Raw genomic sequence first — 25,304 nt, forward strand, 5'->3', positions numbered from 1 at the left:
AAATTGTATGCTTTGTAAATTGCTGGGATTACAGGCATGTGCCACTGCCCCTGGCTGTGATAGGCATTTTTAAGACCCATTATAATGTTATAGGCTTACCATTGTATGTGAGGTCCATTGTTGGCTGAAATGTGTGGTACACAACTGTACTCTTCTAAGCAATTGTGCTTCAGTTTAATAGGTAACGTCTCAAGTCAGTTAATAAAACTAATAAAACTATCAATTTTAAAGTGTGTTGGATCCATGTGTGAGTTGAAATGTTTGTCTAATATATAAGTAGGTTCAGTATTTATATAATTGTCTTAAGTGTTTTATAATGATGAATGGGCCACTGAAAAATGAATCTGCTATTTGGGGGGATTTTCCCACAGAAAATTATACAAGAAACAGCCAGAAATAATGATAAATAAAATAGAGTTGATACCTATTTTTAAATATGTCAAGCTTATTGCATACTCTTGGGTGAATTATTTTATCTGTTGGATTTTCCATTTTTAAATACTTTTAGTTGTAGATGGACACAGTACCTTTATTTTATTTATATATTTTTTAATGTGGCGCTGAGGATCCAACCCAGTGCCTCACATGTGCTAGGCAAGTTCTCTACCACTGAGCTACAACCAGCCTTGTTGCCTTTTACTTTTTGTCATTGTTTCTGGCTGTTTCTTGTATAATTCACCTTGATTAAGGAGAATGACCTATGGAAGAATAACATGTTGTGTCTAATGTGAGGGAGAAAACTTTCAGTCTCACCATCAAGAATAATGTTAACTGGGGGGAGGGGTTGTTTGTTTGTTTGTTTTTATAACAGTGCTAGGAAATTCTACCATTGAGCTACACTAATTTTTGAGAAAAGGTCTTGCTGAGTTGCTGAGTCTGACCTTGAACTTGTGATCCTCCTGCCTCAGCCTTCTGAGAAGCAGGGATTATAGGTGTGCATCATCACACTCTTTAACTGTGGGTTTTCAAATCAATGCCATAAAACACATTTAGAAGGTTCCCTTTGGTTCATTTTTTTAAACCCAGGGTTGCTTTACCATTGAGATACATCCCCAGCCCTGTTCAGTTTTTATTTTGAGACAGACGCTCACCAAGTGGCAGAGGCTGGCCTTGAACTTGAGTGCTTCCTGCTTTAGCCTCCTGAGTGACTGGGATTGCAGATGTGGCTACTACGTGTTTTATTATGAAGGGGTGTTGATACTTTTTTCATTTTTTTTCTCTATCTCTTGGGATGAACTTGTGGTTTTTGACATTTATTCTAATAAGCTGTACTGTATTCATTGACTTTCATATATGGAAACAGCATTGCTTTTGTAAATTAAACCTCTCTCAGGGAGTATAAGTCTTTATATATTGGTAGATTTGCTTTTCTAGTATTTTATTGAGGCTTTTTGCATCTATATTCAAAGAGTTTTGTGTACCTTAACAGACTATAGAATTATCTAGTACATGTAGTGTGTACATGTGTGTATAAGCATGTATATAATATGTAGCATGTACTATAGTTTTGCACAGAAATGGCATATATATGACTAGTTTGTAATTAAAATGTAATTAGTGTAGAATATATTACACTGTAGCATTATAGGATTACAGTCATCAGTCTATAATCTTGCATTTCTGTTCACTGCCAGCTGACAGAATTTTTCCAACAAATTCTTCACAGCCTGTCCTGAGAACCAAGGAGCATCTCACCTAATACCCAAAGCCTTCTCCCATCATGCTTGCTCTGTGTTCTGAAGTGTCATCCCTATGCAGGACTACATGGCTTCCAGCACCTTCCATGTCTTGACTGTGAGGGTAGCTAACTGATAAGCTCCTGCCGACCGTCTCTGTTCAACAATAATAAACAGAGCTCCTGCACTTTTCAAGTGGAGGACGTGCCAAGGGAGTTAAGACAGAAGTGTTATCTGACGAAGCACAGCCTGCCTATATAGACATGTTTATCTCCTGGGTTTTGTTTCTGTACATTTTAACCATTTCTATTAATCTAGCTCTTCTCCCCAGTTTGATCAAACTGCATAAAATTCCCTTTTTTCTTTTTTCCATTGTTTGCTTATTACTCATTTCTCATGTGACTGAACAGCCAAATCTGGCCACCCTGGATCCAGGCAGACTCCCTGGCTGGGTTGTGGGTAACAATGGGTGTCATGAATTTAACTCTCAGCAGTCCAAGACTGCTAATTCCTCGCTCTCCAGTGGAGTGTGAGGCTACAGAAACAAACGGCAAAAAAAACAGGATGGACCAACCATGACCAAGGACATTACTCAGTTTTAGCTGACCACTCTGGGCTAACTGGTTCCATGACACAGTTGACATTACCTGAGTGACAACCACCAACTGCTGATTGGTTTTCACTTTGGTCTACACAGTGCTTTGTGTTCTGTGTCAAGTGTGGCCACCTTACCCTGTGCTAAAACAATCATCTAGACACAAATGGCTGATTGCTGCAGCGTGACTTGACAGGTTCAGCCTAGTTGGCAAGAAATTTCTGAGGCACTCACCTATCGAGGCAGCAAAAGCATCACCTTACTTGATTGGCACTTCAGTACTGATTGCCAAGAATCTGGTGACTGCTCAGTAGTCACTGCATTTATTCTGGTCATCACTGCTGGATGCTTGGGCCATGTGAAAATTGCTTATTATTGTACACCCTTGCAATATGCTCATGGATGATTGTGAAGTTGCAGAAAAGGGGATCATCCCACCTTTGGAAAAATTGTTTTGTTTTTTGTTGTTTTGTACCCAGGGGCAGTTAACCACTAAGCTACATCCCCAACCCTTTTTAAAAACATTTTTTAATTTAGATACATGATTTCACTAGATTACTGAGGGCCTTGCTAAGTTGCTGAGGCTGGCTTTGAACCTGTGATCTTCCTGCCTCAGCCTCCCAAGCTGCTGGGAATACAGGCATGTGCCACCATGCCCAGCCCACAGAATTAAGTATTTCACCTAGTTAGTTGCCTAATAAGAGTCATTATGCAGGCAAGAGGAGCCACAGCATTGACTTTCTGGTGCTGCTGATGCCCTTGCTATAATGTGCACTCCTGATCCCCAAGGAATGGCACTGCAGACCCTTTATCTATAGGGAACTCAGATAGCAATTAGTCCTGAGGCTTGTCTCATGCATCATCACAGACACTCTTGCACACACTCACACTTGCCTAGAGACATCACAAAGCCTAAATAGAACACCCTCTATAATCTTGGAGTTACTGTATTAAAAACACGTGTCTTTTTGTGTGTGTGTGTGTTGCTGGGGATTGAACCCAGAGCCTTAGTGCTTGCGAGGTAAGCACTCTACCAACTAGGCTATATCCACAGTCCCTCAAGCATACCTTTAACAACGCAAACACATCTTGCCTAAATTCTCCATAATTGTGGCACTCATTGTGCTAAGATATCCTTTAATTTGCATGGATTCCATTCCCTGATCCAGTAAATGGTGGATTAAAATTGAGTATTTGCCACTTCCAAATATTCTCGACAAAATGGCAGCCCCTCTACCCCACCAGTTCAAATAAAGTTACATGGCCAAATGTAAGTTTGGGGGGATATATGTTTCGGGAAGTTTATTGGGTATTGATTCCACTTCTAATAGATATAAGTCTGCTCAGATTACCTATGCTTTTGTCAGTTTTAGTAGGATATATCTTTGAAGTAATTAGTTCACCTGATGTGTGGTCATGGAGTCCTTCATAATATTCTCTTATTCTTTTAAGATCTATAGAAGGAGGTATCATGCCCTCTCTTTTATTTATTTATTTTTTTCAGAGATTTCAAAGAATTTTCTACATGCCCTGGAAAGGTATTTCTTGTCCCTAGCCCATTCCCCACTCTCTCTTCCTGGCTGCCTGGCTGACACTTCCCTCCACTCTGCCTTCCTACAATGGCGTTCCTCCTCACCTCAGGCCCAGAGCAATGAAACCAGCTCACCACAGACCGTGACCTCTGAAACTGAGGCAAAATAAGTCTTTCCTCCTTTAACTTGTTATTGTCAGGTATTTGGATACAATGATGAAAAATCAACTAACACACAATGTTTTAAACAATTTCTAGGTCACACACTACTGTCTATCCAATGGATTCCTCCTTGTTCAGGTGGATTTCCGTGAGAGGAATAGACTGTGCCCACGTGTGACTCTCCTTGGCTCTTACAGGTGAATACAAGTCACCAATAGAAGTTTGTTGACCACTGTTTTACTAATTTCAATTTTCTTTATCCTAATTTACTGACTCCCCCCCCCCCCCATTCACAGCTGCTCACTAGTTGCCATGATCAGAAATGATGTGTTGGGTTTGCTTTTTGTTTGCCTTTAAAATTCTTTTTATTGGGATAAAATTTACATTATACAAAATTCAACATATTCATGATTTTGAAGTACAAAGTGCAAAATTTTTGTTATATTCACAATGACATATAGCCAACACATCAAATTCCAGGCCATTTTCATTGATCTCTCAAAAAACCTCATAGCCACCGAAGACTGAATGTTTTCTCTGCTATGTGGTTGCTAATTCACAATAAGGGTTGAGGGGAAAATAGAGGTATTTTGGACTAGACAGAGGGGAGTGATGGGAGGGGAGGGGAAATGGGAGTAGGAATAACAAGAGAATGAAGTGAACATTATCCCCTTATGTGCATATATCATGAAATGAGAAGTCATACTCCATTTATGAATGATGTGTCAAAATGCATCCTACTGTCAAGTATAACTAATTAGAACAAAACAAACAAACAAACAAAAACCTCACAGCCTTGAAAGAATCACTTGTCTTGATTCCATCGTCCCAGCCCCTGGCAAACATTCATCTACTTTGTCTTTATTGATTTGTCTATTCTGGGTAATTCATACAAGAGCGTCGTATTGTATGTGGCCTTTTGTGTCTGGCTTTGCTCAACGAGCCTGCCGTTTCATGTGCTTATCGATGTTGTAGCACATATCATTTAGTCCTTTCTGTGGCTGTATGTCATTACATTGTGTGACTTTCTCACAGTTTGTCTACCTAGTCATACATTGATGTACATCTGGGTTCCTTCTGTCCTTCCTTCCTTCCTACTTTCCTTCCTTCCTCCCTTCCTCCCTTCTTCCCTTCCTCCCTTCCTCCCTTCCTCCCTTCCTTCCCTCCCTTCCTTTCTGCCCCAGGAACCCTTAACCACTGAGCCACATCCCCAGCCTTTTTTTTGTATTTTATTTAGAGACAGGGTCTCACTGAGTTGCTTAGGACCTTACTAAATTCTGAAGCTGGCTTTAAACTTGCAATCCTCCCGTTTCAGTCTTCTGAGCTGCTGGGGTTACAGGCGTGCGCCACCGTGCCAGGCTTTTCCCACTTTCTGATTTTTGCTATTGTGAATAATGTGTCTGTCAACCTTCACATACAGGTTTTGTGTGGACATGTTCTCATTCTTTGGGGTAAGTAGTTACTAGTGGAGTTGCTGGGCCATGTGGTAAATCTGTTAACCTTCTATGGAACTGACAAACTGTTTTCCAAAACAGCTGCCTTATTTTATAATCACACCAGCGGTTTAGAGTGGTTCTAATTTCTCTACATGTCCATATTCGTTATTGTTTTTGACTATACCCACCTATTGGATGTAATGTATTGTGATTTTGAATTGTGTTTCCCTAATGAATAAGTTTTTTTGTGTATCTTTTCATATATTCATTGACCACTTTTATCATTTATTGCCATAACATAATATGTTGTTGTAAGTAATAACTGAAGTACTTCTTGATAGAATATATTTATTTATGTAAATTTTATAAAGTTTCAAAATTATTTACTCAATGTGGATGACTCATTTCCTGTATTTCTGAAATTAACCCTCTTTAAACAAATTTTGTATGCTTACACATTGTTTTCCATCCAAATGAATAACGTATTGGCTTAGTTTTAAATTTTTGGTATAAATACATGTAATAGCCAAACAAAATCTTCCAGTAGCTTTTCTTTTTTTTCTGCTTCATAATATAGATTTGAAAGAGAGATACCCAATCATTGAAAATGTTGAAAAAATCAGGTGCAGTAGCACCCACCTATAATTCCAGAGACTTGAGAGGCTGAGGCAGGAGGATTGCAAGTTCAAAGCCAGCCTTTGCAACTTAGCAAAACCCTCGGTAACTTAGTAAGATCCTGACTCAAAATAAAAAGAACTGGGATGTGGTTCAATGGTTAAGGGCACCTGGGTTTAATCCCCAGTACCAAATAATAATAATAATAATATTGAAAAAGCTTTATATCAAATAATAAGAGCCAGATACAGTGACACATGCCTATAATCCTGGCTACTCCAGAAGCTGAGGCAGGAGAATTATAAGTTCAAGGCCAGCCTGGGCAACATAGCAAGACCCTGTCTCAGAAACATATTAATTCATTGATTAATTTAATAAGCAGAACTTTTTCTTAATTATTTTAGTTTAACAGAATACCTTTATTATATTTATTTATTTTTATGCAGTTCAGAAGATTGAACCCAGTGTCTCACATGTGCTAGGCATGTGCTCTGCTACTGAGCTACAGCCTCAGCCCCAATAAGCAGAACTTTTGACTAATGCTTACAAAACCACTATATAAAATTCATGATTTTCCATTTCCTAATTTATCTTTTTTAAATATTTTTTTAGTTACAGATGGACACAATACCTTCATTTTATTTATTTATTTTTATGTGGTGCTGAGGATCAAACCCAGTGCCTCACATGTGTTAGGCAAGCATTCTATCACTTAATTTATCTTAATTCATGCTTTAATTCATCTATTTTATACAAGTCACTTTTCCCTCTCAGTTTGCCCAGTTACTGTAAGGTTTTTATATTAGTCACTAGACATTTAAAATTGTATATCACTAAGTTTTAAATACTGTTTATTGTTTATATTTTAGAAGTCCCACATTTTCTCAATACTTTATCACACATTTTATTCTTTTTAATTTTCATGTAACACTTGTTCTAACTTAAACTTTATTATTACATATTACTTGCATTTAGCTTTTTTTAAAATTTTTTAGTTGTAGATGGACACAATACCTATTTATGTATTTAATTATTTATTTGATTTACTTAGTTATTGTCCTGGGGATTGAACTCAGGGCACTTAACCACTGAGCCACATCCCCATCCCTTTTTTATATTTTATTTAGAGACAGGATCTCACTGCACAGAGTTGCTGTTTTAGTCAGCTTTTATGCTGCTGTGACTAAAAGGACCCAACCAGCACAATTATAGAGAGGGAAATGTTTATTTGGGAGTTCACAGTTTCATAGGTCTCAATCCACAGACAGCAGGCTGCATTCCTAAGGGCTCAAGGTAAGGCAGAGCATCATGGCAGAAGAGTGTAGTGGGGCAAAGCGGCTCACATGATGATCAGAGAGCAGAGAAAGTAACTCTACTCACCAGATATAAATATATATCTCAAAGCCAGACCTCCAATGCCCACCTCCTCTAGCCACACCCCACCTGCCTTCAGTTACCACTAAATCCCATCATATTATTAATCCACTGATTGGGTTAAGTCTCAATTAACCCAATTCTTTCTTCTCTGAACCCTCTTTCATTGTCTTGCTTTTGGGAGACACGTCACATCCAAACCATAACAGTTACTTAGGGTCTTTCTGTGTTACTGAGGCTGACCTTGAATTTAAGATCCTCCTGCCTCAACCTCCTCAGTCACTAGGATTACAGGCGTGTGTCACTATGCTGAACTCTTCCAATTACTCTGGAAGCAACTATAGTACAAATTTTTGAAATGGAGCATCTTCATTTCTTTACTTTAAAATTTATAATTATCTTATAAAATACTATTCAGCTTTTTAGAGATTTTTTAAAAAATATCTTCTCTTAGTTGGCAATGGATCTTTATTTTATTTATTTGTATGTAGTGCTGAGGATTGAACCCAGTGCCTCACACATGGTAGACAAGCACTCTGCCACTGAGCCACAACCCCAGCCCCTTTTTAGAGATTTTAATTTTCTAAATTCTGTAATGAACTATTTCAAAAATAGTAATGGGTTTAAAAGTGAGTCTCTAAAGCAATTAAACTTTTTTCCATATGTGCTGAGAAATGTGATATAACATGCATACTCATTAGGTCAAACTTGCTTATTGTGTTATTCAAATATTTGAGTCCTCCATGTTTCTCATGTGCTTTTTCTCACAAATCACAAAAGGTCTTGAAATTTTTCACTATGATAAAAAAATTGTTTTATGATTTTATCAAATATTCTCCATTGGCTATTTCAGAGCAGCAATTATTCCCCTCACAAATGGAACCACAAACTTTATTCCCGGATATCTTCTCTCACCATTCCTTGGACAATGACTGATTCCACTGTACATTTATTTCCCAAGGTCAGAATATACGGTCCACCCAGACGCTTCACTTTCTGAAAACATTAATTGAGATTATTGCTTTAATACAGTATATTCTATTTTATTCCAAAGATGGACTCAAAAAACCTGTTGGTCTTCTTTATGAAAACTGGGCTCTCATGGATATAAGCTGCAAATTGAGCTTAAAACTTCTTTATGATTCTTGTGTATATTTTGCCTACCCAGGTCATTGTCTATTTTAATATTCTTTAAATATACCACTTTCTCACCTACACCCAAAATGTCACATATTTTGAATGTCTAACTTTCTTCTGGAGATTTAAGGTGAAATGGTAAAGCCTGGTTTTTTGATTTTTTGTTTTATTTTTGGTGGTGCTGAGGATCGAACCCAGGGCCTTGTGCTTGCCTTGCAAGCACTCTACCGACTGACCTATCTCCCCAGCCCCTGCCTGGTCTTTTTTTTTGGTATCAGGGATTGAACACCGGGGCTCTTGACCACTGAGCCACATCTGCTGCCATTTTTTGAATTTTATTTAGAAACAGGGTCTCACTGAATTGCTTAGGGTCTCACTAAGTTGCTGAGTCTGGCTTTGAACTTACAATACTCCTGTCTTAGCCTCCTGAGCCGCTGGGATTACTGGCATGTGCCACCATGCCCAGCAAACCTGACCTTTGATATCCTGCAGTATCTGATACAAGATTTTGCCTCCAGCTCCAACCCAGGCCACTCCTGCAGAGTCATCAGTTTTCTTTCTGCTTTCTTTCTTTTTTTTTTTTTTTAGTTGTAGATGGACACAATACCTTTATTCTATTTATTTATTTTTATGCAGTGCTGATGCTCAAACTCAGGGCCTCACACATGCTAGGCAAGTGCTCTACCACTGAGCCACAACCTCACCCCTCTTCCTGCTTTCTCTACTGACCGAACTCGGGCTTTTCTATTTCATTTACGTTTGCTTATCCTTTTGTACCCTGGTAATTTCAGTACAATTTTAGGTAATCGATTTAAAATTTTATACTTGGATAATATTTCCATTTTTACAAGGTGATTAGAGAACCTGGTTTTGTTTTCATGAATTCTTAAACTTTAAACTTCTCCCTTGCAGCATTTAATAAGATAGATTATAAAAGCATTTTGCAGAACCTTTAGTCTGTGCCTTACATTCTTAGCTCATGATAAATTCAATGAGGCTCCAGAGAGACAGTCTGTTGTTCACTCTCTCTCTAGCGTGAACTTGTTTTGGTGCTTAACACACCGCATAAAAGAACAAGTAAATAACTTCACATTACAGGAAAAACCAAGACAAAAAGCATATCAAAAGAATAGCTCTGGGCTGAGTATGGTGGCACAGGCCTATAATCCCAGCTACTTGGGAGACTGAGGTAGAAGGATCATGAGTTCAAAACCGGCCTCAGCAACAGTGAGGCACTAAGCAACTTGGTGATACCCTGTCTCTAAATAAAATACAAAAAAAAGGGGCTGGTGATGTGGCTCAGTGATTGAGTGCCCCTGAGTTTAATCTCCAGTCCCCCCCCCCCAAAAAAAAAAGTTCAGTTCTGGGTCCTGGGGTGGTAGCTTGCCTAGCACATGTGAGGCACTTTGGACCCTCAGCACCACAAAAAAATAAACAAATAAAATAAAGGCATTGTGCCCATCTACAACTAAAAATTAAAAAAAAAAAAAAATTAAGTATAGCTCTGTGACCATCTTAGACTTCTATGTATTCCTTCCACAACAGGTTGAGTGGAACCCAGATATCTTGAGGTCATTGCTCATGAAAATAAAGGGGCTGACTGTTGGGAAACAAGCAGGAATTAATGCAGAGATGTTTGCGAGCCATCCATTGGCATCATCAAAAAAAGACAAAAAGAATAAAAAGATGGATGAGAGAGTGTAAAGTGATACAAAGGTGCTTACTAGGACAAGGATTTTTTGGGTGACTCTGGTCTCAGGGGAGGATCTGAGGAAGCATTTGGTACTGTGAATGTGTTGGACCCGCTGCTTGTGCCTATATAAGATGAAGACCATGGAGCCATTGGCCCAGATCATGAATCCCACACACAGAACATCATAGGCTAACCATAGTGCTGTCACTAGTGATCCTGTTGTTCTGTTACTGACTATTGCGGAACAGAACCCCAATTCCTTTTTCTTTGTGTTGTTTTTGTTGTTTGAGTTGCCAGTCACAAAGACAGGGATAAAACTGTTTACCAGCAGGTTCAGGATCCAGCACAGGATGTTGGAGGACCCAATGTATTTGGGAATTTGCGATTGAAGCTCTGCCCACCTGGAGGTCATGGGACTGACCATGATGGCCTGGAAGATGCTTAAGAGGCACACGCTGCCAATACACACACCCCTGCCCACTCTGTGAACATAGAACAGCACTTTGCATCCAGTATCACTGAAGAAATGTTTAGACCCAAAAGCAGCCATTGTCTGTGGGACTCCTTTAGAGAGCAGGACTAAGGAGTTGGCCACAGTCAGGTGCTTGAGAATCACATCTGAGCACCTTACTCTGTATCTGGTAAAATAAAGGTAACTATAATGGGAAAGAAAGAAGATATTTCCCATAAATCCCACTATGGTCTGGAGTAAGAAGATTATTCCTGCTGCCAAATTCCTGGAGGCCATCTGACATTTATCTTGATGGATATTCTCATTCAGGGCAAGAAGATCCTGCCTGGAAACATGAGGTCTCTTTTATTATGGGAACCAAAATCCACCACTGTTTGCTTTTTGTTTCCAACCCATACATTTCTTATTAGTGCACATTTTTCATTCTCCAAGAGATTTTCTATAGGAAGAAAAACATTCTCACAGTAAGAGCTATATTAATGTTTTTCATGTGATACTTAGAGCAATTCTGTGAAGAATTAACAGGTGAGGTTAGGTGCAGGAAAGCTGAATGACTTGTAAAATTACCTCCTTATAAAAGACATAACCTCTATGTATCTCAGCTTCAGACATTGTTGTCTTTTTATAATACTTCACACATTTCCTTTTATTTTGGGTATATCATGTCAGTTTTTTACAGAATGTTTATACTGGAACACATTATGATTTTTTTGTTTGTTTGGTTTTGTACCGGGGATTAAACTCAGGGGCATTCAACCACTGAGCCCCATCCCCAGCCCTATTTTGTATTTTATTTAGAGACAGGGTCTCACTGAGTTGCTTAGCATCTTGATGTTGCTGAGCCTGGCTTTGAATGTGCAATCCTGCTGCCTCAGCCTCCCAAGCCACTGGGATTACAGGCATGTGCTATTGCACCCGGCAGTATAATGATTTTGACAAGTTTTCATTTAAATATAATTTTTCATTGGCAAAGATCTCCTATAATGATCCAGAGGACCAATTAGAATATAGATTGCCTGATTTTGGACTAATGTTAAAAGAATAATCATGCAAGATGAAGTGAAATTTAATGAATGCACAAAGATTCTGTGTTGGAATTAAAAAAGGAGACTCTTCTCCATCTTAATTAAGAACGTTAGGCATGGGCTGAGACTAGATCAGTGGCAGAGTGCTTGCCTAGCATGTAGGAGGCACTGGTTCAATCCTCAGCACCACATAAAAATAAACAAAATAAAGACATTCTGCCCATATTACAACTACAAAAAAAGTTAAAAAGAAAGAAAGAAAGAAAGAAAGAAAGAAAGAAAGAAAGAAAGGTCAGGCATGGCCATGCACATGTGTGATCCATGCTACTCAGGAGGTTGAGACAGGAAGATTACAAATTTGATGTCAGCTTGGGCAATTTAGTGAGATCCTGTCACAAAATTAAAAAATAAAAAGGGGAAAAGGTTGAGGATATAGCCCAGTGGTTTAGCACTTTCTCAGCATATGGGAGGCCATCAGAAAATTTGGTTTTTTTGTCCAGTGAATAAATGTGTTAAGTAAGCAATGGGACATGAAACTTGAGGGGGGGGTGAGAGATAAATTGTTGAAGAGGAGAAGCTAAGTTACCATTAACCGGGGTGATTATTTATGAATGCAAAAATGTTCAAAGAAATTATTTCAGTGTCAATTTCCACTTTAAAACTTGAGTTTACTGTGCAAAAGGAGAAGTGGAGATAAGGGCAAGTTATTCACTAATAAATTTCAAAGTTCTCAGCTGAATATTGAGCCTGGGAACATCACCAGAATATTTTTTTTAAAAAGAGAAATTATCAAAAACAAATGTAATTCTGAAAGCTGCTGAAGTCCATGACTTTTCCCTCCCTCCCTGCCTCCCTTTTATTTTCTTTCTTTCTTTCTTCTTCTTCTTTTTTTTTTTTTTTTTACAATATGGAAATGTAAGATCATCAAGTTGCCTTTCTTTTCTAGATGCACCTTCCCTGATTCCAAGAAGTAAAGCAGTCCCGCAGTAGCGAGATGTTTCCTGTCAGCACACAATTGTTGTCTCCCTTAAATACAAAATGTGCCAGAGTAGATTCAGAAAATCCTGAATTTATTAATTTTAAACAGAACAAGGTAATTCAGTCTGCAACATCTCATACATTATTACTGGCATGGGAGTATGTAGAAATATCTCTATTAATCCTACTGATCTTGTCCTTGATTTTTTTCAGGGTTGATTAAAGAGATAGTAGATCAATTTCTTAAGTATACTAGAGAATTTTGAACAATAAAGTTTCAGGCATGAAACTCCAACAACAAGCAAGATGACATTAAATTAAATCAGGAGTGGTTAGGGACTGGCTTATGGTCTTGGACTTTTACCCCTCCTGCATAAATTCAACCCGTAACTTACTCAGTAATTATTCCCTCCTTCTTACATGGCTTTGGAAATCATTAATTTTCAGCTTAGAAGACTACTTACTTTGTGTCCTGATACGCTTTCTTCTCTTGCAGACTGACTTGCAGACTCGAATGTAAAATGGCTCCTTCTTCCTGCTGTCAGGCTGGTGGGCACAGAGTGATGATCCTCAGCATAGCCCCCGAGCACAGAGGTGGGGCAGCCAGGACTGCACAGGGGTTGTTGTTTTATGGCCTCTCCTCCCCACAGTACTGCAGTTAACATTTCATGACAATGACAGTTCACACTTGGGGAACTGAAGATGTTTTGGGAAAACTTTGTCCCAGTCACCAATTACCCAAAACAATTACAACATTCCACAGAGAGATGAGGGTTTCTGAAGAGGCTCTTCTTTTCCACAATCCCTGGAGGCAGGCAGAGGCTCACAGGGATGAAGACGGGAAAGCTGAGATCTGAAACGCAAGGAACTGTCACAGAGCTCAAGGATCTGCCTGGATTCTTTAATTCCCTTAGACAGTCTTCGGCTGAAAATCTGTTTTTTTAAAAAAAAATTATTTATATATATATTTTTAGATGTTGATGGACCTTTATTTTATTCACTCATTTATATGTGGTGCTGAGAATTGAATCCAGTGCCTCACACATGCTAAGCAAGTGCTCTACCACTGAGCCACAACCCCAGCCCCTGAGCCACAAATCCAGCTCCTAGGTTTTTAAATTTTATTTTTAACATTTATTATTATTATTTTCTATGTAGTGCTGAGGATGAAACCCAGTGCCTAACACATGCTAGGCAAGTGCTCTACCACTGAGCCGCAACCCCAGCCCCTGAGTTTTTAAATTTTATTTTTAACATTTATTTTTTATTTATTTATGTGGTGTTGAGGATCGAACCCAGTGCCTCATATGTGCTAGGCAAGTGCTCTACCACTGAGCTGCAATGCAAGCCCTTGAAAATCTGGTTTTAACATTAGCCCAAAGTCTCTGAATTAAAGTATGATTTAGTTATGAATACAGAAATAGAGTCACACAAAGTGCTTGAGAGGGATGTGCCAACAGGGTTCAAGGCAAAGAAAATTTTGAAGTACTAAACTTATACGAGAAAACAAAGACAAATTAATTCAATTTAATGCAAATGAACATACAATATAGATGCTATATATATATATATATATATATATACAGATACATATATATATATAGTATATATGTACAGGTGTGGGTATGTGTTGTATGTGTTTATTCTTGGGATATTTGTCTTATCAAACTTTATCCCATAGATGTAGAGATTCTAAATTAAACAACATCCATAAAGGAAGTGAACACCTATAGAAGAGTCCCTGAACACACACACACACACACACACACACACACACAGAGCACGAAATTCAGAGTCCAGAAGAAAATTCTACTAATTAATTAATAAACTAATGCTATTTAAAATTATTGAAGAATCATAGTGAATCATCTCAATATATTTTAAGAAGAGTATGTAAGGGTAATATGAGAGCATTGTCTTGATTGAGCCATATGGAATATTATAGAGAAATAGGATATATGAATTCAAAAGTAAAAATTTTAAATATTAGAAAATATTGTGTCAAACCCCTAAAATATTGTGTTCTAATTGAGTATGCTTTGTACCAAGAAATTCAGTGAAATTCAGACTCAAGAAATCATTTGGCACAGTTAATCACAGTAACTGATTTAGGAAGTCATGCATTCTTGTTCATAGATGCAACACAGGTATGGCCAGATAGGTTCCCCCAATCTAAATGTCATCATGAATGAAAGGATAAAGATTATGTGTTATAAAAAGATCCATAGCATCTGTGAGATTGGGTCACAGGGATTGTTTAGGCACCACATCTGGGTGCACCAACAGCTCGCAGACCAGGATTAAAGAAACTACATATACAATGGTGCATTAATGTGCAGTAAGAGCTGGAAAATTCTGCACAAAGGAGACTGATAAAGGGAATCCTGCTCTGCCTGACTTTATGTGAGTTCAAGCTAAACAAAGTGCATTATCATGGATCTGGTTCCCAGATAGCAATGACTTGAGTAGAATAGGAAATTCAGAAATGGATACCAGTGAGAAACAAAGATTGTGTTCCATTCAGATGATAGTTTTTTATCTTATGATTGCTTTTTAAAAGATGAATGATCATAAACATCTAACCATAGTTAGTTGTTTAATCCTTGACATTACATCTATCCCAGGGAGACCTGGTTGTTCATGGAGTGACCTTCACATGCAGTTTTCTAAGGTTTAAGATACTTACGATCCATCTAAGACACTGGGGAGAGAACTTTCTTAATCATCAACACATGAGGCCCACCACCCACTCATCCAATCATGACTTCTCCTGGGAAACCTCACATTCCCTCAGTCTCCCAACAATGTCCCTCTAACCCAGGATGGTTAAGTGCCTCTCTTCTGTGTTTTTATGTATTATTCCAAAGCTTAAGGTAAAGTGGTACTTCTTCATTGGTTGCTTGGTGCTAGGCACTTGGAAATGCTAAATAAAATCTTGTGAGTGAATCTCCTGTATATCAGCATTATCCTTTACCCATTTTTCTAGCTCTAGCACCATGCAATCACCAAATCTTCCCAATAAATGCATGTGTTTGACAAATATTAATACCTATGGTATGAACATCCAATTTTAAATCTCTTCTCAAGAATCAAAATATAGCTACTTAGACAAATTAGCTATTAAAATAAGAAAAGATTGCAATGAGTAAAGAAGCTCTTCTGGTCTATTGAGTTAAGTTTAAACATACAAGAGATGTTCTTTATGAAGGCATAACTCTCCGGTTTTTTGTTGTTGTTGTTGTTGTTGTTTTTTTGTAGATGAACTATATGCCTTTATTTATTTATTTATTTTTAGTTGTTGATGGTTCTTTTATTCACTAATTTATATGCGGCACTGAGAATTGAACCCAGTGCCTTGTACATGCAAGGTAAGTGCTCAGCCACTGAGCTATAGCCCCAGCCCTTTCATTTGTTTTCTCATAATATTTTGACATAAGACAGGGAAAGAGCAAGAAAGTCACTTTGCTGGCCACCATCCTCCAGTTTAGATCTGAATCAGGCTCCTCCTCCTGAGTAACACTGGGACAGGGTGAAATTGTGTGCCCAAGGTCCAGGAAGGCACCATTCCTCAGACGAGGGAGGGTTCCACATGCTCCGTGTTTCTAGGATTATGAACTACTTCAATTTTCTTTCACATTTTGAGGTAGTATTTGTACTTATTATAGATATTTTAATTGTATTGGCTAAATGAAAAGGGAAACAATAGAAGTATTTGCTAATACTTTCTTTGCACAAAAATAAAACTTATTATTTCCTTGCATATGTTCACATGTCCACCAAAGGCTAGGATTCAGAATATAAACAGAACCCTCACAAAGAAGAAAGCCAACGATACGACTATGAAATGAACAGAACACATGAACAGGTCTTTCACCAGAAATAACATGAAGATGTCTTTAAGCACATTAAATAAGGTTCAACATCAGTGAGCCATTACAGAAATATACATTAAAGCAACAATGAGATATCACTATACACCCGAGTGAATAAAATGATAATAAAATAATAATAAAATGCCAAAGAGAATGTGGAAAAACTGGGCCACTCATTCACTGTTGATGGGAATATTAAACGATGCAGATGTTCTGGAGAATAGTTTTATCATTTCTAATAAAACAAAACTTGTGTATGTAAATATGGCAGTGACACCCATTAATGTACACAACTGGAATGTAATTAATTAGTAATTGGAATAATAGAAAAATTAAACTTGTAACTACCCTTTGACAGAGCAATTGCACTCCTACCTCTTTTCTACAGTAATAAATATATTTTTCTTACAAAATCTTTTGAAGAACATTCTCAGAAGTTTTACAAAGAATGATTTTGTTACAGGTCCTGGGGAAACACAGCTTGTCCAGAGGCCACACGCATACGCGCACACACAGAGGTCAGGGAGAGAGTGTGGATCCAGGGCGTCTGCATTTGTGGGGAATCCTATGTGGGGAATGCAAGGATCGGGGGAAGACAGTGACTGTGATCAAAGTTCAAAGGACAGAAGCGTGAAAACCCTTTTCCAAAGTGAGGCGTGTTATCTGGCACGCAGGTTGGGTGCTTGGCTTTGGGGTGAGAAGTATCTGTCTTCAATCAGAGAATAGGAACAAATTTGTTTCTTTTCTCCATGGCCAAACATGCGTTGTATGATATCAGTCACAGGCCTGAACACACCTGCCTTTGATACCTGATCGAAGCACTTTTCCCTCACTTTTGTTCGCCCTGCCTTTACCAGAATCTTGTTAGGCCAGGTTGGCAAGTATCCCGATACCCTAGATAGCTCATCAAGTCTCTTCCAGTAATTTCCCATCCACTGATCACCTCACAGTGCTCATTGACTAAATGCCCAACTCTCTGTTTTCATAGTTGGTTCAATCTCTGGGCCCTACTGCAATGGTCATGACCTCTACCTACAATAGTCTTGACTAAAATCTTCCTTGCCACTTTGTAAAAAGTTAGACTAAATTGTTTTCTTTAATAGTTCTACATTACAAAGCATGAATAAAAAATCTAATTGGGGCTGGGGTTGTGGCTTAGTGGTACAGGGCTTGCCTGGCATGTGGGAGGCACTGGGTTTGATTTTCAGCACCATATATAAATAAATGAATAAAAAAAGGTCTGTCAACATCTAAAAAATATTTTAAAAAATAAAAAAAAAACAGTTTTCAGTTCCCATTATGAATGATGGAACATGATAGCTTTCATCTGCCCATAACTTTTAAGAACTTCTTCATAAACAGTGGGTAGAGGTGGAAGATTATAATGACTTTTACAAAAGTACTATGTTTCAAAAATTGTAGGTCAAAATTGAATCTCTATAAATTAGAGTCAGAATGTTTAGATACCATCATTTTGATACCAGGGATCATTTTGAAATCTTTTATGAGTATTTTTGTGAAAACAGTCCACACAAAATAAAACTGATGATTGCTAAAACTAAATATGGTAAAATTTATCATTAACTAAAATTAGATGTAGAAAAAAGTGCCTTTGAAAATTCTGATTTTTATAACTTGACCCAGAAAAGTTGACTTGGTAAAACAATGGTCCTTTAGGAAAATTTATAATAGCAAAATCTGAAGTTAGTAAATTATGATGTAGATGAAAAAAATCATTTTTATAAAAACAGTAATCCCGATAAAAGTAATTTGTTGAATTAAATTTTAGAGCAAAATAACTAGAATTAATGTTACTTGAAATGTAATTAATATAAATACTTAAAAAATGAATAAAGGAGTTTAAATGGCATATTGAAGTTCTCACTGGCAAATATTTTGTAAATATTGCTACAATTCTGACCTTAAATTTAAACTTTTTTTTTAGATATTGGGTATTAAACCCAGGAGGGCTTAACCACTGAGTCATATTACCAACCCTTTTTATTTTTTAATTTGTGACAGAGTTACAATTGCTTAGGACATCACTAAGTTGACGAGGCTGGCCTTGAACTTGGGATCCTCCAGCCTCAGCCTCCCAAGTTGCTGGGATTACAGGCATGCATCAGAGTGCCTCTCTGGCTTCAGTACATTTTAAGGCACAGAATGAAATCATTTTGTGTGGTCTTCTCTGAGGTAAAATAGCAGGGTTAAATACAAGAGGAAAATGACAAGTCCAATTTGACTTCTGTTATTTAAATGTTATTTAAACGTATTACTATTTAAATTAATCCTATGATTAAGTTTTAAGCGACTGCATCAGTTAGGCTATGCTGAAGAACCAGCCTCACAATAATTGATGGATTAGCATTGCTTTTTGTGCTGAGTTGTGTCTTCAGGTAGGAGAGATCGTACTACTGCCGTGAGGTCATTCAGAACCCAGAGTTCTTCAACTACATGCTTCCTGGTCATTAAACGACTTTATCACCATCTGTGTCCAGTCAGCCAAAGAAGATGAATGCTAAAAAACACACAAGGAAAGACTAAATGGTGGGATCTGGGAGTGGCTTACATCACATATGTTCCTCTTCCGTTGGCAGAAATGGATCATATGGTCACACCCAACGAAAAGGAATTACAAATGACCAGTGGGTACATAAGAAATGCTTAAAATCAGTCATCATCAAGCCAAAGAGAAATCAAAACCGTGATGAGATATCACCCATTCCAGTAAGAATGACTATTATCACAAAGAGTAAAGGTAGTGTTATTGAGGATGTGGAGGAAAAGGAATTTTCCACACTGTTAGTAGGAATGTGAATTAGTACAGCCATTATGAAAAACAGTATGGTGGTTCCCCATAAAAATTAACATTTTTGAATTTTAAATTTTAAAAATTATAAATGGAGATACCATGTGATCCACAATCCCATGACTGGGTATATTTCCAATGGAAATATTGGTATGTCAAAGAGACATCTTCACAGCCATGATTATTGCAGCACTATTCACAATAGCTTAGAAATGGGAACAACCTAAGGCTCTACCAACTGGTGAATGGATATGGAGACAGTGGTATATATACACCATGGAATACTATTCAGCCATGAAAAGAATGAGATCTGCCATTTCTGACAACATGGATGGAACTAGAGATTACTATGTTAGGTGGAATTATCTAGGCATAGAAAGAAAAGTACCACATCATTTCAGTCATATGTGGAATCTAAAAGAAGTAGACTTCAGTAGAAGTTGACAGTAGAATGATGGTTACCAGGGGCTTAGGAGAACAGGGGAGAGAGAAGGATGAGGAAATGTTGATCAGTAGATGCAAATTTATGGTTACATAGGAGGGAGAAGTTTGGGTGTACTATTGCACAGTGGGGTGAGTATAGGTAACAGTGATGTATACCTCATAAAGCTAGATGAAGAATTTTGAATGTTTTTACCATAAAGAAAGGATAAACATGTTGGGTGTGGTGGTGCATGCCTGTAATTCCAGCTATTCAGGAGGCTGAGGCAGGAGGATGGCAAGTTCAAGGCCAGCCTGGGCAATTTGTGAGACCCTGTCTCAAAAATCAAATAAAAAAGGTCTAGGGATGTAGTTCAGTGGTGTAGCACTTGCCTAGCAAGTGAGGCCCTGAATTCAACTCCCAGTACCATAAAAGAAAGAAAGGAAGGAAGGAAGGATAAATGTTTGAGGCAATAGATACGTTTAACCTGATTTAAATATTATACAGCATATTGAATACTTGTACTAAGAATTATATAACTCAGTTGGTGGAGTGCTTGCCTCACAAGCACAAGGCCCTGGGTTCAATCCCTAGCACAGCCAAAAAAAAGAAAAGAAAAAAAAAAAAAAATCTAATCTCTTGGGCTGGTGGGCTGGGGAGAGAGCTCAGTTGGCAAAGTGCTTGCCTTGCAAACACAAGGCCCTGGGTTTGATCCCCAGCACCGCAAAAAAAAAAAAAAAAAAAAGAATTATACATTTAACATCACATGTTGCCCATTAATACGTACTCTTTAATATATCAGTTAAATAAATTTAATAAACAAATATATTGTTATGGATTAAATCTTTATCAAAATCACAAAATAAACGAATACAATCCTACACTGCCTCTTCAGTTTCTTTTTTAAACAAGCATCATATATTCACCATGATTCATGTAGTAGCCCATATCAGTGCTTCGTTCTTAGTTTGGATGATGTTCCATTGTATAAAAATATCATACTTTATCTATCTGTTCCTCCACGGATGACCATTTCCACTTTTTTTGGTTATTACCAATAATGCTTCTCTGAACATTTATATACAAGTTTTTATTTAAACATATGCTTGTATTTCTATTGTGTGTACGCTTTTGAGTGGAGTTGGTGGAACTATAATAACTCTAAGTGAAACTTTTGAGAACTGTCAAATGTTGTCCGAAGTGACTGTAGTGTCTTATAACTCACCAGCACTGCGTGAACACTCCAATTTCTTCACCTATTCACCAATACTGGGGATTATCTGTCTTCTTAAATACAGTCATTCAAATGGGTATGAGGTGAAATCTCATGGTGGGTTGGATTTGCATTTTCCTAATGAATAAGGTCACTGAGCACTTTTTAACATTCTTACTGGCCATTTTTTGTCATTTATTCCTCTATCTTGATGCTTCATCATCATTCCTACTTGAGATTTTTTTCCCCGATAGATTCTTTTTCTAAGTTCATTTACTTGTAAATATTTATTGGGGAATAAAATGATTTACTCAGTAAATTCAGTTGTATCTTTTTATTTTTAATATGTAGAGAAACAAGTTGATTTTCTATTTTTTTTAAGTTTTTTTTTTTTTTTTTTTTTTTTTTAGTTGTAGATGGACACCGTACCTTTGATTAATTAATTAATTAACCTTGGCGGGTATCAGAGGTTGAACTCGGGGACACTCAACCACTGAGCCACATCCCCAGCCCTATTTTGTATTTTATTTAGAGACAGGGTCTCACTGAGTTGCTTAATGCCTTACTTTTGCTGAGGCTGTTTTGTTTTGTTTTTTTTTTCCGAGCTAAATAAACCCCCCTTATTCATAAAGTTTTTAAAAAGGTATCTTCACAAAGCTAAAAAAAATGTTGATGAATGCCTATATTCATTTTAATTTTTGCTGAGGCTGATTTTGAACTCACAATCCTCCTGTCTCAGTGTCCTGTGCTTCCACTGGGATTAGAGGTGTGCATCACCACTCCTGGTTTTTATTTATTTTTATGTGGTGCTGAGGATTGAACCCAGTGCCTCACATGTACTAGGCAAGCGCTCTACCTTGAGCCACAACCCCAGCCCCATGAGTTGATTTTCTTATTGGCATGTCCTGTATTTCTGAGATAAATACTTCTCAGTCACTTTGTCTACATATATATACTAATTTCACATCCAAATCCATAACTTCTATTGACCTAGTTTCAAAGTTTTGGTATAATGTTTGTAATAGCCACACACAATTATTTCAAGGATTTTCATGGCAATGAAAAAGTCATTTTTTTACTTTCCTGGCAGTTATTATTCCTGCTAAAAAAATGGAATCATGAGGGGCTAGGGTTGCAGCTCAATGGTAGAGCAAGCACTTGCCTAGCACATGTGAGGCACTGGGTTTGATCCTCAACATCACATAAAAATAAAAGTGAATAAAATAAAAGTATTGTGTCCATCTACAACTAAAAATTTTTTAAAATCAATTAATTTTAATTAATTTACTTATTTAATTTAATTAATTAATTAAAGATATTGTGTCCATCTATAACCAAAAAAAAAAAAAAAAAAAAATGGAATCATGAGGCTCATTCCTACACAAGTTGTCCATTGCCTCTTTATAAATAATGAAAGCCTCCACTATGGACTCATTTCTCAAAGCTCAGAATATAGGGCCTACCTTCTTTCTCCTGAACAGGCCAGTTAGGGTTATTGCTTAATACAGAATAGTCTATTTTTAAAGGGTTCCAGAAACTGATTGGTTTCCTTCCTAACACTCATACTTATCAACTGTGAATTGAATTTTAATTGAAATCTCTTGATATGATTCTTATGTTTACTTTGCTCCATGAGTTGATTCTATTATTTCTAAAAAAAATTTGAAATATATTACATTCCTTCCACACAGAAAAAAAAAAAAAAAAATCATACATTTTAAAGTCCTGTCTTGGTAAGATCTAATGTACAGTGACAAGACCTGGTCTTTGACATCCGGCAGCGTCTTATGCATGATTTCCCTTTTGCCTCCATCACAGGACATTTGCTACTGAGTCACTCATTGTCCTCACTGTTTGAACTGAAATCATCACTCAGGCTTTTCTGTCATTCAACTCCTGTTCCCAGTTGATTCTAGAGCATTTTTAATGAATTGGTTGTAATGTTAAATTTTCATAAAGGCTTTGCATTTTCCCCAAATTATCAGAGGTCCCATTTTGTAAATTAAATATTATCTTCTGGACGTCTCCCCTGCAATATTTAATACCCCAAAAGCTATGAAATCGCTTTGCAAAATATTTAGTTCTGACTTTGTGATAAATCCTAAAAGAGTACACTCACTCTGTCGCGCATACATCCTTTGTTATGTGACTACTCAATAATGTGGGCCTTACGAATGTTTTCTCTGATAAGTGCATGACAATATATAGCAATGAGGGAGTGGGGAGGCAAGAGAAGAATGAAGGAACTTTGGATGGTGTAGAGGAAAAAGAGGTGGGAGGGGGTGGGGATGGAAAAACAGTAGAAACAGACAGTATTACCTTATGTATATATATGATTACATGAATGTTGTGAATCTACATTGTGTACAACCATAGAAATGAAAAGTTGTACCCCTTTTGTGTACAATGAATCAAAATGTGTCTATAAAAATAAAAAATATTTTAATAAAAAAATTTTTAAATTTAAAAAATAATGTGGGCCTTAAACACCTGAGAGGAAAAGGTAAATGCCCGCACACTATGAAAACCAAGACACACCACACAAAATGTACATCTACATGAACAGATTATGGAACGGCACACTCCTTCTGAGGCAGGCAGAACTGACCCTGAGGGTCCTGCGGTCCCGGATCAGGAGAACCAAGGGGCTGACTGTAGGAAAGCCAGAGGTGATTAGCGCCGAGATGCTCACCAGCCACCGACTAGGATTATGAGAAAGAACCATGTACAATATAAGGATGTGGGAGCTGGTGTAAAATGATACAAAGGTGATCACTAGAACTAAGATGCTTCGGGTGACTCTGGACTCCAGGGAGGAGCTGGGGGACAGGTTGGTGCTGTGAATGTGTTGGACCCTCCTCTTGTGCCTGTACAGGATGAAAACCATAGAGCCACTCGCCCAGATCATGATTCCCACACAAGATACATCATAGGATAATAAAAATACATTGTGGAACATAAGTGCAATTCTGTTGTCAACTACCCCGTAACAGTATCCCAAATCCATTTTTCTTGTGTTGTTTTTGCTGGTCCACTCGTGAGTCACACACATGGGAACAACGATACTTACAAGCAGGTTCAGGATCCAGCACAGGACATTGGAGAGTCCTAAGAATTTATGGGTTTGAGATTTCATTTCTGCCCACCAGGAGTCTGTGGGACTGATCGTGATGGCCTGGAAGATACTCAAGAGACAGGTGTGACCAATGCACACACCCCTGCCCACTCGGTGAACATAAAAAACAAGTTTGCATCCAATATCACTGAGGAAATGTTTCAACCCAAAAGCAGCCATTGTCTGTGGGACTCCCTTAGAGAGCAGGACCAAGGAGTTGGCTACAGTCAGGTGTCTGAGAATCAAATCTGTGTGCCTTACTGTGTATCTGGTGAGTTCTAAATAAGTATAATGGTACAGAAGAAAGAAATTACCCAGGATTCCCACTATGGTCTGGGATAAGAAAATCATTCCTATGACAAAATCAGCTGAAGCCATATGTCATTTTTCAGACTGATATTCCTACATTGGGTCTGTTTTATCATGGCAACTGTTATCCAACATTTTCTGCTTAGCATTATCTTCAACCCATACATTTCTTATTGAAAGCCATTTTCTCTAGAGTCTTTCCTACGGAAAGAAAAATACATACATGTAACATATATTTCCAGTATAAATACACTGTATTAGTATTTTACAAATAACTTACACAGTAATTTTATGAAATAAGTGTCTATTATTCTCGCTTTATAAGTGTGGAGATTTTAGGTCCAGGGAAGATGAAGGACATCTCTTAAGCCACCACCTTGAGGGAAAGTCAGAAATTGACAATGTGCTTAACCACTGTGTATCTCAACCTTGAATGTGGCTATATTTTCTAATACTTTACGCATTTTAAATGTTTTTATCTTATTGGTTTTAGAGAATTTTTTTTTTACTTTTTAAAAAAATTGTGAATGTGGCCATTATCATTTAAATCCAATTGTTTATATTATAGGAAAATATCCGTAATGATTTAGAGATCCAAGTACAACATAGATGCTATAATTTTAGAATACTCCTAAATGACTAATTGCACATGAGAGAATGGAATTTACTGAATGTATAAATGCTTCCATGATGGAATTGAGAGAAGAGACTTTGTGTTCTCTTCACCAAGAAGGAGGAGACAATGAGATGACTGTGTTCTAAGCAAGGAGACATGAAACTGTGAGTAGGAGAAGACATATTGCAGAGAATAAACTAAATGGCCATTGATTATACAGAACATTAGTATTCATGAATATAAAAAATAGTAGAT

General features: G+C 37.5%; 2 protein-coding genes across 2 annotated transcripts; both read right to left on the reverse strand.

The window, feature by feature from the left end:
• Positions 1 to 10,105: 10,105 nt before the first annotated feature.
• Positions 10,106 to 10,967, reverse strand: LOC124968229 (vomeronasal type-1 receptor 3-like). Its single transcript, XM_047530527.1, has 2 exons — positions 10,239 to 10,967; positions 10,106 to 10,126 (listed from the first exon to the last, which is right to left on the reverse strand). Exons 1-2 carry the CDS (start codon positions 10,965 to 10,967, stop codon positions 10,106 to 10,108), a joined length of 750 nt encoding a protein of 249 aa, XP_047386483.1.
• A 12,596-nt stretch (positions 10,968 to 23,563) lies between these two features.
• LOC124968230 (vomeronasal type-1 receptor 3-like) lies at positions 23,564 to 24,502 on the reverse strand. Its single transcript, XM_047530528.1, has one exon. The coding sequence runs from the start codon at positions 24,500 to 24,502 to the stop codon at positions 23,564 to 23,566; it is 939 nt and encodes a 312-aa protein (XP_047386484.1).
• Positions 24,503 to 25,304: the final 802 nt, after the last annotated feature.

The sequence above is a fragment of the Sciurus carolinensis genome, chromosome 17 (assembly GCF_902686445.1).
Source record: "Sciurus carolinensis chromosome 17, mSciCar1.2, whole genome shotgun sequence".
Taxonomy (NCBI): domain Eukaryota; kingdom Metazoa; phylum Chordata; class Mammalia; order Rodentia; family Sciuridae; genus Sciurus; species Sciurus carolinensis.

Coding starts and splice junctions, on each gene's coding strand:
- LOC124968229 (XM_047530527.1), bottom strand. CDS start 10,967: ATGGCCTCCAGGAATTTGGCAGCAGGAATAATCTTCTTACTCCAGACC. Junction 10,127..10,238: donor TTGTCCTAGTAAGCACCTTT/GTATCACTTTAC, acceptor GTTTCCCAACAG/TCAGCCCCTTTATTTTCATG.
- LOC124968230 (XM_047530528.1), bottom strand. CDS start 24,502: ATGGCTTCAGCTGATTTTGTCATAGGAATGATTTTCTTATCCCAGACC.